Source organism: Nelumbo nucifera, chromosome 4 (assembly GCF_055504915.1).
Source record: "Nelumbo nucifera cultivar China Antique chromosome 4, China Antique-T2T, whole genome shotgun sequence".
NCBI classification, from domain to species: Eukaryota; Viridiplantae; Streptophyta; class Magnoliopsida; order Proteales; family Nelumbonaceae; genus Nelumbo; species Nelumbo nucifera.
This window is the reverse complement of record NC_142652.1, coordinates 13,256,627-13,269,930: the sequence shown is the minus strand read 5'-3', so window position 1 is coordinate 13,269,930 and position 13,304 is coordinate 13,256,627. Positions and strand designations below refer to the sequence as shown.

Here is a 13,304-nt window from a genome sequence, read left to right as displayed (position 1 = left end):
TAGGGCAAAATAGCAAATAGTTATATACTTGTATATGAGAAAGGAGAACCAGAGAAGAGAGTCTATTGTCGAATGAGAAAGAAGAAAAGAAGAAGGAAAGAAAGAAATGAAGGAGAGAGGAAAAAAAGGAAAATGAGAGAAAGGAAAGGAAGGAAAGAAAGAGGGAATGAGGGAAGAAGAAGGAAGAGGAGGAGAATGATTCGACGCTCACTGGCGACGGCGATGGCGGTAACAGCGCAGATGACAAATCTGAGATCTAAGAATGATCATATGAGTTCTTGGATCTCAGATCTGAGATCGATTTTTTATTTTTTTTCTCAAATCTCAGATTTTCATTTTTTTCTCAAATCTCATATCCGAGATCTAAGAATGATCATATGAGTTCTTGGATCTGAGATCTGAGATCGATTTTTTATTTTTTTTCTCAAATCTCAGATTTTCATTTTTTTCTCAGATCTCATATCCGAGGTCAATTATTATTCTTCTTCTTTGGATATCAGATTTGAATTCGTGTCTCATACTCAGACTCTTAGTTTCTCCCCTCTTTGCAATTTCTTAAACTGCAAACCACTGTCCAGGTCAAACGAATTGATAGTTCGACTGCCTGGGCCAATAGTTTTCTAACAAAGTCAATGGTTTTTTACCCAAGAACGGGTCAAGGGTGAAACGAAAACGTTCCGACCATCTAGGTCAACGACGGTTCAAAAACATTGGTTCAACCCTTAAAATGGATCGGAACACTCAATTTGGAGCTTAGATTTATAAATTGATTATAGTTGATTTGGACAAATATAGTCTATTTGAGTTCTAGATAATAATAAAAAAGGGAAATTCCCAATTAGTACCCTATACTTTGGGCCTAGTGTGACTTTGGTCCCTGAACTTTAAAATGTGACAATTCAGTACCTGAACTTTCTAAACGTGTCAATCTAGTACCTATTGTTAACTAGCTCATTAATCAACATTTAAGTGGCATTTAAAAAGACACAAATGCCCTTCAAGTGTCATCTAATTTTCTTTACTAACCATTCAAACATTGATAAAAAAAATGAACAATCACAAATCCTTGCCTCTTCTATTCAAGAAAGTTGGAGTCACAATGCCCATTGAGATGCGACCCCAACTTTCATGAATAGAAGAGCAAGGATTTGGGACTATTCATGATGATGCGCATTTTGGCAGCTCCCGGCTGGCAGGTAAATCGGATTCCTATCTAAATAATCCCTACTTGGAATGTGACTTGGATGCCTAGATGAATGGTTCCTACCTGGAAGGTGGCTTGGACGCCTAGCTAAATGGTGACGAGCTGGAGAGGTGGCTCTGATGCCTAACTGAGTGGTGATGAGTTGGAGAGGTGGCTCTGATGCCTAACTGAGTGGTGACGAGATGAAGAGGTGGCTCTGATGCCTAGCTGAGTGGTGACGAGTTGGAGAGGTGGCTCTGATGCCTAGCTAAATGGTGACGAGCTGGAGAGGTGGCTCTGATGCCTAAGTGAGTGGTGACGAGGTGGATAGGTGGCTCTGATGCCTAGTTGAGTAGTGATGATCTGGAGAGGTGGTTCTGATGCCTAGCTGAATGGTGACAAGTTGAATGGTGGCTCTAATGCCTATCTGAATGGTGACGAGTTGGAGAGGTGGATCTAATGCCTAACTGAGTGGTGACGAGCTGGAGAGGTGGCTCTGATGTGACTTGCAAGGAAACAGTGCAAGAGTGTCCGGGGTGGGCACTCCGATGCTTAAGTTAGCGAATCAGAGATTTTAAAATAGCTAAATGTGAGAGAGTTGGAGAGCTGCGAGAACTAAGTTGCGCATCTACCTGGGTCTCAGGGGTTGACGCCCTTATATAGTTGGGCTGCCGTGGATCTCGCGAAATGCTCCTAGAATCCTTGGCCCATGACATAGGGATATGTTCTGCTTTGGAAGGAGGATAACATGCCAGTTAATAAGGCTTACCGTTTCCCTCCGATTCGAGCAAGATGAGGATAAGGCTTACGGTTACACGATGTGATTCCGAAAGGTTCAAAGACAACTGGGAAGAGGCAGGTCGCTAGGTTGGCAGCAGAAGTAGGTCGCCAGGTTGGCGACAAAGGCAGGTCGCCAGGTTGGCGGCTGAAGTAGGTCGCCAGGTCAGCGACAGAGGCAGGTCGCCAGGTCGACACCATAAGTAAGTCACCAGGTCGATGGTAGAAGCATGTCGCCAGGTCGGCACCATAAGTAAGTCTCCTGGTTGGCGACAAAGGCATGTCACTAGGTCGGAAACAAAAGTAGGTCACCAGATCAGCGGCAAAGGCAAGTCGCCAGCTGGGACCCCATTTTGGCTAAGGCAAGTTGTCACCTAGGTGATGTTGGGATGTAGTCCAGTTGTTCTGATATGCCATGTGTCATGATGTCAGTGGAGGGCTAAATCTGCCCTCATCAATTGCCCCCCACTCCCGAGCTGAGATCAACTCAGCGAAGGGAGTAAATTTGTGCTTCGTCATAGGTCCTTTGGCTTGTTATCAACATATTTCGAGGTCGGCTTAGGGGTCCTTGATGCCGAAAGTGGTTTGGCTTACCCTTGCGATATGTGCGTCGATGTTGGAATTTAAATAGCAGGTTGGTGTCACAACTGCACTATGTCAGTCCTCTAAGGTGTTGGTCGTCTGCTCCTACGGTAAGCCACAAGGAGCTCAACCTGCGAGGGCAACTTTACTAACTGCAGGTTTCTAGCTCGCATGGGAACCTTGAAAGGCTCAACCCGCAAGGGCAACTGCAGTTCGTTGGGCGTTGACTCTCGCGGAAGCCACAGAGGGCTCAACTCATAGGGGCGACCTCACAAGTAGGGCTGACAAGGCTCGTCTGAGCTGATTACGTGTGTTGCCAGGTCGGCAAAGGTAGGTCACCATCTCAGCGGCAGAGGCAGATCGCTAGGTCGGTGGAAGTAGGTCGCCAGGTTGGCGGAAGTAGGTCACTAGTTCGGAGGCAGGTCTCCAAGTCGTCAGAATTTTGACAGTCTAGTTTTGCTCTCAACACCTCGGCTTACAGACACATTGTCACCTCGGCAGGATTGACTTGCGAGGGCGGCTCCACAACCTGTTGGCCATCAACTCCTACATAAAGCATGGAGGGCTCGACCAGTGGTGCGACCTCACAATTTGTTGGCTATCAACTCCCACGGGAACCACAGAGGGCTTGACCTATGGGGTGGCCTCACATTCTGTTTGCCGTCAACTCTTGCAGAGAGCACGTAGATCTCGACTTATGGGGTGGCCTCACAGTTAGGGAGATTCTGTCTGGGCAAGATTGCGAGAACTCATTTGGTCTAATCATTTTGCTTCTGCCCCCCTAAGGGGTTCTTTCGATCAAGCGTTATTGTTGTTGCTTGAAGATGTTATTACTCGAGGCTCAGAGAATCGGGTGAGAACATAGCCTTCTATAATGTTTTCCACAGATGATGCCAATTGATGATGCGCATTTTGGCATCTCCCAACTGGCAAGTGACTCGGATGCCTGGCTGAATAATCCCTACCTGGAATGTAGCTTGGACGCATAGCTGAATGGTTCCTACCTAGAAGGTGGCTTGGACGCCTAGCTTAATGGTGACGAGCTGGAGAAGTGGCTCTGATGCCTAACTGAGTGGTGACGAGCTGGAGAGGTGGTTCTGATGCCAAACCGAGTGGTGACGAATTGGAGAGTTGGTTCTGATGTCTAGTTGAGTGGTGATGAGCTAGAGAGGTGTCTTTGATGCCTACCTGAATGGTGACGAGTTGGAGAGGTGGCTCTGATGCCTAACTGAGTGGTGACAAGTTGGAGAGGTGGCTCTGATGCCTAGCTGAGTGGTGACGAGATGGAGAGGTGGCTTTGATGCCTAATTGAGTGGTGACGAGCTAGAGAAGTGGCTCTGATGCGACCTGCAAGGAAACAATGTCAGAGTGCCTCGGTTGCTTTACCCGGGTGGGCACTCCGATGCTTAAGTTTGCGAATCAGAGATTTTAAGATAGCTAAATGTGAGAGAGCTGGAGAGCTACGAGAAATAAATTGCACATCTACCTGGGTCTTAGGGGCTGATGCCCTTATATAGTTGGGATGTCGTGGGTCTCGCGAAACGTCCTTGAATCCTCGGCCCATGACATAGCAGTCCGTTCCGCTTTGGAATGAGGATAACATGCCAGTTAATAAGGCTTACCGTTTTCCTCCAATTCGGGTAGGATGAGGATAAGGCCTACGGTTATGTGGCTTGATCCCGAAAGGTTCGGAGACAACTAACAAAATTCTAGAGAGGTAGGTCACCAGGCCGGCGATAGAGGCAGATCACCAGGTCGCCAAGTCGGCGACAGAGGCAGACACCAGCTGAGACCCCATTTTGGCTAAGACAAGTTGTCGCCTAGGTGATGCTGGGATGTAGTCCAGCTGTTCTGATATGCCATGTGTCATGATGTCAGTGGAGGGCCAAGTCTTCCCTCGTCAATTCATTTTTTGTCAACGTTTAGATGGTTGATAAAGAGAATTGGATGACACTTGAAGGGTGTTTGTGTCTTTTCAAGTGCCAGCTAACGGTTGGTTAACAACAGGTATTGGATTGGCACGTTTTGAAAGTTCAGGCACTAAATTGTCACATTTTAAAGTTCAGGGACCAAAATGGCACTACGCCCAAAGTATAGGGTACTAATCGAGAAATTTCCCTAAAAAATGTGAAAAGGAAGACGATTGAACACAAATCTACATCTTTGGCAAACACAATCGATTTTAGTAAATATAAAAACCTCACCTGAAGTTTCTAACAATGATAAAAACCTCTCCTAAACTTTTGGAAAATCCAACACATACCTCCCTTCCCTCATTGACCCAAACGAAAAACGTTTTACTTATACAATAGCTTTTTCAAAATACCCATTTTACCCTTTTGTATATGATTTCATGTATAATTTTACTAAAATAACCCTAAAAAGAAACTTTAACCTGAACCACCCATTTGATGTCCTCTTTCTTATCTTTCAATCTCCCACACCTACAACTATATAATGTTTAGAAGTAGACCTGTTTATGGGCTAGGCCGGGCTGGGCTCAGGCCGGGTTTTTACTCTACATAAACAGGATTTTGTTAGGCCTGAGCCCGAGCCTGGCCCGACCAACGTGCCTACAACTTGGGCCTGAGCCCGAGCCTCCTAACTAAAAGATGGCTTTTTGTTAACGAGTTCAAATCACCTATCAAAAGACAAACCAACAAAAATACAATTCATTAACCCCCCTCTCATTCCAAAGATGACCAAAAAGCAGCCCCAAGCAACTCTACTAACACCCTTGAAAATTCAAGAAGAAACGAACCTAGTTCAAAATTCTTCTCCCAATGAGAGACAAGGTTCCCTCTTGGATCTTGCCTTGTCTGCAAACCACATAAGAAATGCAGAACCACACAATTTTAGCTTTCTTACACCCATTTAAAACTTACCAACATACAAAACTTAACTTTCAATCCTGACAGTTGTTAAGAATGAGTATTGATTCCTCATTTTATTTAGAAATCTGTGTGTGTGTGTGTGTGTATTTAGACCTTTTTATCTGCCTTTTGTTTCTAATCCTGTTGGGTTAACTGGTTTATCAATTTCTGTAGAGTGAGAGATCATATGACATGTTTACATGATAAACAACGACTACCAAATACAACATTTCGGATTGTCTAAACTTGTTTACAGGATAAACAAAAGGGGAAACTAGAAGAAAAATCCCTAGAATAATTTCGTAAATCGTAATAGCAAAGAGAAAGGGAAAGCAATAATTTCAGAATAGAACAAAAGGGCAAGCTTAACAAGAGAGGGAGAGAAAGGACTCACCGCCAGTGCCTGAGTTTGTCAGTATCTAATAAATGAGCCTGAGCTGAGATTCTGAGAATAAGTGAGAAGATGAACCATGAAGAGAGAGAGAGAGAGAGAGAGAAAGAGAGAGAGGACTCATCGTCGGAGTTCACTGGTGGTGCCGGTGAGAGTGTTCGCTGGGTGAGATTTGGTAAGTGAGAACTGAGAGTGTTTGCTTGTGAGTTTGTGACTCTGAGTGAGGAGTGAGATTTGGTTGAGTGAGAAGAGAAGAGAGAAGAGAGAAGAGAGGTAGCATTCAACCACCATACGCTTTCCCACCCTTAAAACTTCATTTACACACTACTAGAACCAACTCATGGTTTCTAGATTTCATGAGAGCATATAAAGAAATAATAAGTCCATTGTAAGGCTTGGAACCTGAATCAATCTCGTGGTTGAAAGTAGCAATTGCTTCCGCAATTTAGTATGTATTTGGTATATCTTCCGTTTATTAAATAAACATTTGTACTTGATTATTGTCTTCAAAATTGAGAAAAGTACTTGATAAACCGTTTATTAACAACTAGGCACCACATCAGTGGTTGAGTGAATAAATGCTCAACCGTTGGAGGAAGCATTAAAATAAAACTTCCCCCAACGGTTGGTGCACACATTAATCAAAACCCACTTTTTTGAATATCAATTCGTATGGAGAAAAATGTTGATTTAGCGATGACATTGTGGCATTTTGATAAATGCCTATCATGAAACGTCCACAGAAAAAAACACATGCTTAGAAATTGAGATGGGTATCCAACTCGTTTCTGGGATCCTAAAAGTTGAGATCATCTATTGAAGATAGATTTGGAATAAAGAAACAAAAAAGGTCACGACCATAGCCAATTGGACTTTGAAATGTCTCCCGTAAAATCCTAGCTAAGCTTCTCTCTTTAACAAACCCTCGTATTCTCTTTGATCTCATTTCTAAGACTCAGTAGTTTAAACATAGAAATTTACATCTCACTTTTGCAACCTTATCAAAGAGGTCCCCTTTCTCCAATTTTTGCACTAAAACAAACCCCACGAAGAGAAAAGAGGGTTAAACTTTATAAAACTCTTTCTAATCCTCTAATCAACATCTCACTTTTTTGCAACTCTATCTAATTCAACGGAACAGAGAAAAAAATACCCAATTTGTTTTGTTGTTTTCATCTTGAGTTTTTCAATCAAAATCTTCCTTTTTCTGTCTTGTTCCATAGTAGTGATTCAAAATTCAGGAGAAACCCAGTTGGGTCCTATTTGTTCACTCTTTTCTTAACGGGGCTTGTCTGGGTTTCTGTATAAAATGAGCCTACCACACCTGGAATCAACTATGTGTCAGAGGAGAGATGGTGAAGGCCTCAAAGCGTTTGCAAGGGCGAGTTTTCTCTCTCCACCCACTCTCCCTCTGAGAATCGGAGGCTCAACTGGCGAGGCAAAGACTATTGCCATGCCTTTTCAGGTTTTAAATGATCCAGAACTCCAACCAAAAACAAAGAAATTTATAATAGAGGGAGGATGCTTTCTTTTGCTTCTTTGACAACGTTCTTCATTGATGAAAAAATTAAGGTTTTTTTTTGTTAGAAGAATAATAGTCATAGGGAGAAGTTTCAAAGTTGAAACTACTGAACTTCAACTTGTAGAGATGCAATTTAAAATATCAAATGCAAGGGATGGAACTAAATTCCTTTTCCGTCTCTTCCAAAATCTTGGGTAACAAGAGTGGTTGCGGAAAGATAGAACTGAAAGGAAAGGCCTTGTGATTGGAGTTGCCGAACAGATATTTAGTGCAGAACTCGAGTAAGGGTATTTTTGGCATTTTAAAATCTATTGAAGACGCCCTAACGATTAATTAGGGGCAATTTTGTAACTTGACTATTTTTCTGTTTGGGTCAGCGATGAAAAAGAGGTATTTGTTGAGTTTTTTAAAAGTTCAGGGGAGATTTTTATTAAAGTGAAACCTTAGAGGAGGTTTTTATGATTATCAAAAACTTTAAGGGAGGTTTTTATATTTTACCCAAAAAATAATTAAAACGGATCACTGGTTTGAATTGATTTGAATTCCAGATCAAAAGAAATATCTTAACATGAATTACTTTCTACTAGGGGTGAGCAAAAAAAAAAAAAAACCAAGAAACCAAATTGATCGAAAAATCAACTAAAACCAAACCGAAAGATCAGTTAGCCAAATTGATTGGTATACATATATTTCTATATATTTATGTATATTATATTATATATATATATTATTTTTATATATTATAAATTGATAAATACGCATTACATATATAAACATACATACATATATATATATATATTTATAATATATGATATATTATTTATTATTTAAAATATAATATTATATATATATATATTTTTATAATATATATTGTAAAAATTAAAAAACCAAAAAACTGACAAACCGAATTGATCAATCAATTAACCGATTGAATTCAGTTTCGGTTATCAGTTTTCCAAAAACTGGTAGTACCGGTTTGGTTACAAGAAAAAAAAAAGGCCAGTACCCCTACTTTCTACTTTAGAACACGGATCTGCATATGGACGATTGCATTTGAGTTCCAAATAAAAAAAAAAAGAAAAGAAAATAGTTGAAAAATGGTTGATCTATAAACACATATCTACGTAACTCGGATCTGGAAGGAAAAACACTTGGTCTAGAGAAGAATGTCGACTGTGTATGATGACAGACTAAAACCCTCGACAAACGGTCTCCCCATTGGGAAGAATTTACCAGAGAAGATGGGATTTCTCTCGCTCAAACGATGCATTCAGCAAGTTTGCTTACATAGTTTTCTAAAGAATACAAGTTTGTATAAAAAAATGGATACAGAACTGCATTCCATTCACAATACCAAAGTGTCAGAGAATACATTTTTCCTCTCTTTCACGATTCAAATTTGTATGACAATAACGCTCACAAATCCAAATAACCCGGTTTGACGTTTGTATTGCAAATAAACGCAGCCAAATTCCCCCAAATGGGGAACGCCATTTCACCCGGAATCGGAATAATTATTCCAATTCAAATAAACCCTTCTTCGCGAGAACCAAATGGACCCTTATTTCTCGGCTTAAGGGTCAAGCCCGATTGCAAGGTCGTAGCTCGCGTAGTCTCTGTTAGTTAATTTTTGGCTTAAGATGCCAGCCCAACTCGATGGATCCAATTTATTTGGGCCCATTTCAATCACTATCTTCTTTCCTTCCCTCGCAGTTGCAGTTGTTCAAAACTTCAATTCAATCACAGAACGCAGCCCTGAAGTTTGAAAAAGGAGGTCGACTTCATGATCGGAATCCATGGTGAAGTCTCCGGCTAAGAGTTTGCAGAAGTAGGGGTAGTTACAGTGTTCATCCTTCGTCGCGGCTTTGCTTTTCACGCTTTAAATTCTCAACAACTCGAGTATCAAACAACTTTGCGCTGGTTAACCAGCAAACATGCGAACCCTGAAGCCAGGCGGTCCAGGCCTATCCTCAAGAGCTTTGTTCTCTTCCCTCTATTCTTCTGTCTCCGATGCACTTCTCTCGGACAAAGCTTACACCCTTCTGAAACGATACCCCGACCAACTTGATTCCTTAGCTCCCCATTTCACATCACAAGCAGCTTCCCAACTCCTACTCAAATCCCAATTCGACAAAACTATTACCTTAAAATTCGTCAATTGGGCACGCAACCGGGATTTCTTCGACCTCAGATGCAAATGTATCGCCCTCCACAGCTTAACCAGATTCAAACTCTACAAGACTGCCCAAACACTAGCCGAAGAGCTTGTCTCTCACGAAGTTGACAGCTATGCAGCAGTCGGTTCTTCGGTTTTTGAGTGTTTTAAATCTACTTACCATCTCTGCAATTCCAGCTCTTCTGTCTTCGATCTCCTGGTAAAGGCATACGCTCACTTGAACATGATTCGAGAAGCTTTGGATGTTATTAATTTAGCAAAATCTTCTGGTTTTGTGCCAGGGGTCTTGTCATACAATTCTGTTCTTGATGCAATATTCAGGTCTAAAGGCTCCGTTGAGTCGGCGGAGGAATTGTATGGAGAGATGATTAGGTCTAATGTTTCTCCAAATGTGTATTCCTATAATATTCTTATTCGAGGTTTTGTCGGAGTAGGGAAATTAGAGAAGGCTCTAGATGTTTTCAGTGAAATGGAGAGGAAGGGCTGTGTGCCGAATGTAGTTACTTTAAACACGTTGGTTGATGCTTACTGTAAACTGGGGAAGATCAATGAAGCCTTTAGGGTGTTCGAGTCAATATCTCAAAGAGGTTTGCAGCCAAATCTAATTTCCTACAATGTGGTCATCAATGGATTGTGTCGAGAAGGACGTATGAAGGAAACGGGTGATGTTCTAGAAGAAATGAACAGAAAGGGCTTGCTTCCAGATAAGGTTACTTATAATACACTTGTTAGTGGGTACTGTAAGGAAGGGAATGCCCATCAAGCACTTGTTATACATGCTGAGATGATGAGGAAGGGTCTGTACCCAAACGTTGTTACCTATACTGCATTGATAAATAGCATGTGCAAGGCTGGGAACTTAAATCGAGCCATGGAATTCTTGGATCAGATGCGCATAAGAGGCCTCTGTCCTAATGAGAGAACTTATACCACATTGATTGACGGCTTTGCCAAGCAAGGATTATTGGATAAAGCATATCAATTTTTGAATGAAATGACTGAGAGTGGCTTCTCACCTTCAATTGTAACATATAACACACTAATCAATGGACACTGCATTTTAGGAAGACTAGATGAGGCTTTGGGAGTCATTCAAGATATGGTGGTTAAAGGGTTAAACCCAGATGTGGTAAGTTACAGTACAGTTATAACTGGTTTTTGCAGAAATCAGGATTTAGAAAAGGCATTCCAAATGAAGCAGGAGATGGTCAGGAAGGGTGTTTCGCCAGATGCAATTACATACTCAGCACTAGTTCAAGGTCTCTGTGATCAAAGGAGACTGGCTGAAGCTTGTGATCTTTTCCATGAGATGTTGTGCATAGGTCTGTCTCCCGATGAAGTTGTATATACAACTCTGATCAATGGTTACTGCATAGAAGGTGATGTTAAAAAGGCTCTCCATCTACATGATGAAATGATTCAGAAGGGGTTCCTTCCTGATGTTGTTACCTATAATGTGCTTATAAATGGTTTAAGTAAGCAAGCTCGGACAAAGGAAGCCAAGAAGCTTCTATTCAGGTTGATTTATGAAGAGTCAATTCCAAATGATATCACATATGATACTTTGATGGGGCATTGCAGTAATGCTGAATTTAAGAGTGTGCTGGCTCTCATAAAGGGATTTTGCATGAAGGGTTTGATGAATGAAGCAGATCGAGTGTTTAAATCTATGTCTCAGAGAAACTGGAAGCCTAATGAGGCAGCCTATAATATCATTATACATGGTCATTGTAGGGGAGGCAATATACGAAAGGCACTTGATCTATATAATGAAATGGTGACTTCTGGTTTTGTTCCTAATACTATAACTGCTATTGCTCTCATTAAGTCACTTTTCAATGAAGGAATGAGTGAGCAAATGAGTAAAGTGATACAAAATATTCTAAAGCTGTGTAGGCTTCCTGATGGTGAGATCACAAAGGCTCTTGTCAAGATAAATCATAATGAAGGGAACATGAATGAAGTATTTGATGTACTTACTATAATGGCCAAGGATGGCCTCCTTCCTAACAGTGGGAGAATTTTCATTTCAAAGGAATAATTACTCTGGATGGATTACTCACTGGTTGAGCCTTTTCAAACACTCTACTGAACGTCTTCCCTTCCTATGTCTGGAATAGGACTCACCAAATAGCAAGAATCCCTATGTCATTCCCTTTTGATCATTATGGGTGCAAGTCGACATAGCGTGGGGCCTAGAGGGTCTAGGCCCGTTCAATTGTTTGCAAATGCTCAACCTGAGCCACGCAAGTTGCAGCCCTATTAATCATAGCAACAAATGCTTTATTGGACTTCATGCGGCAGATACTTCAAGTCTTTGCCTCCTTGGCATCTAGAAATTGAAAAGGATATAAGGGGGACTAATTAATTGAATATCAGAGTGTTGACTTTCAACTTCCCTTATGCTGTGTCTGGCTTGAAGGAAAAGGTAGGGAAACCTATACAAACCATAAAGGTGAAAGTAAGAAGCTATTATCACTGATCTCCTTCATTGGAGTTATTTCTATTCTGGTTCATTTTGTTTACAAGTATATTGTTGGACTAAATTATTGAAATTTCTATGAACAGAGACATTGTAATTGCAATTTCAGAGTTGAATCAATGGAATAGAATAAAAGTTTGTTTCGAAGTTACTAAGGGTAGGAGTGTGATCTTATTTTTTCTCTTCTATCTTTTTCTCAAGGAGTCTGAACTGTAAACTTTCTTCTCTCTTCCCTTTTTTTTGACTATTACAGATCTGAACCTCTTTTTCATATATTGAATCCTTAGTTCCCATTCTTTACCTATCACATTTTACTTTTACTTTTTTTGATAGTAAAAGTAAAAATTTTCATTAAAAAGGAAAAAAGATACAATCTGACCAGGTGTTAAGGCAACACCTTGGAACATCATGAACAACAGAAAAAACAATAGAATACAACAGATCAGATCATATTGTGCAAATTACAAATTTGAAATCCCAACACTTCCCCAAACCTGTCCCCAAGGTCTTTTTTCTTAATTTGTGTAAAATCAAGCAGCTCTATTTCCTCACCATATTCCTTAACAAAACTCTTCTTCTTCCTTTACTTAAACCCCTAACTTTTTCCAGGATAACTCCCTTCACCCTCCCCTCTTTACACTTTTGACAACTCCCTTCTCTCTTCCTCAGAAAAATCCTCTTCCCTCCCTTCTCCTTCGTCCCCCCACCCTCCCCCGTTTACTCTTTTGACAATTCCCATCACTCTTACTCAGAAAAATCCTCTTCCCTCCCTTCTCCTTCGTCCCACACCTCGCCCCCTCCCTGCTCCTTTCAAAATGTTTAATTAACTTTCTAACCACGCTCTCCCCAGCCAGAAAAAATAAGCCAAGTGATTTTCCAACCTTCACCTGTCTCTCTACTGGTTGTTCAACATCCACCCTTCCGTCGACGGCATTTGCCTCCTTTACACCCCTCCCCCCCCCCCCAATACCTCCTGTTCTTCCACTTCTGCCCTTTCAACCCCAACTCCTTCATTCATCAGTGTTATAATTCTTCTCTTTCTATTGTACTCCCTTTGTTGTTGCTCGACCCTTTCACCCACTTTAAAAAATTTTCTCTTCTTTTTGCTTCCCCAGTCTTTCTCTTCTCCAACATTGAAAATTCCATTCTCCCCTTCTTTATTTGAGGCCTCCATCACAATGAGAGAATAAGTAGTAGAACTTGCCTCAATGTTTAGACAGGTGACTACCTTGAGAGCTTTTGAACCAGGCAAGAATCTTTTCAAGTTCTCTACCATTGCTACCTTGTCCTCCTGATTAGCTAGCACTAACTCAAGCCC

The 13,304-nt window shown here is 41.2% G+C and overlaps 1 protein-coding gene across 1 annotated transcript; it reads left to right on the top strand.

The window, feature by feature from the left end:
* Positions 1–8,768: 8,768 nt before the first annotated feature.
* Positions 8,769–12,133, top strand: EMB2745 (Tetratricopeptide repeat (TPR)-like superfamily protein). Its single transcript, XM_010273757.3, has one exon. It carries the CDS (start codon positions 9,263–9,265, stop codon positions 11,543–11,545), a length of 2,283 nt encoding a protein of 760 aa, XP_010272059.1. The 5' UTR covers positions 8,769–9,262; the 3' UTR covers positions 11,546–12,133.
* Positions 12,134–13,304: the final 1,171 nt, after the last annotated feature.

Bases quoted from the DNA above. Each gene is read 5' to 3' on its own strand.
- EMB2745 (XM_010273757.3), top strand. From the start codon at position 9,263: ATGCGAACCCTGAAGCCAGGCGGTCCAGGCCTATCCTCAAGAGCTTTG.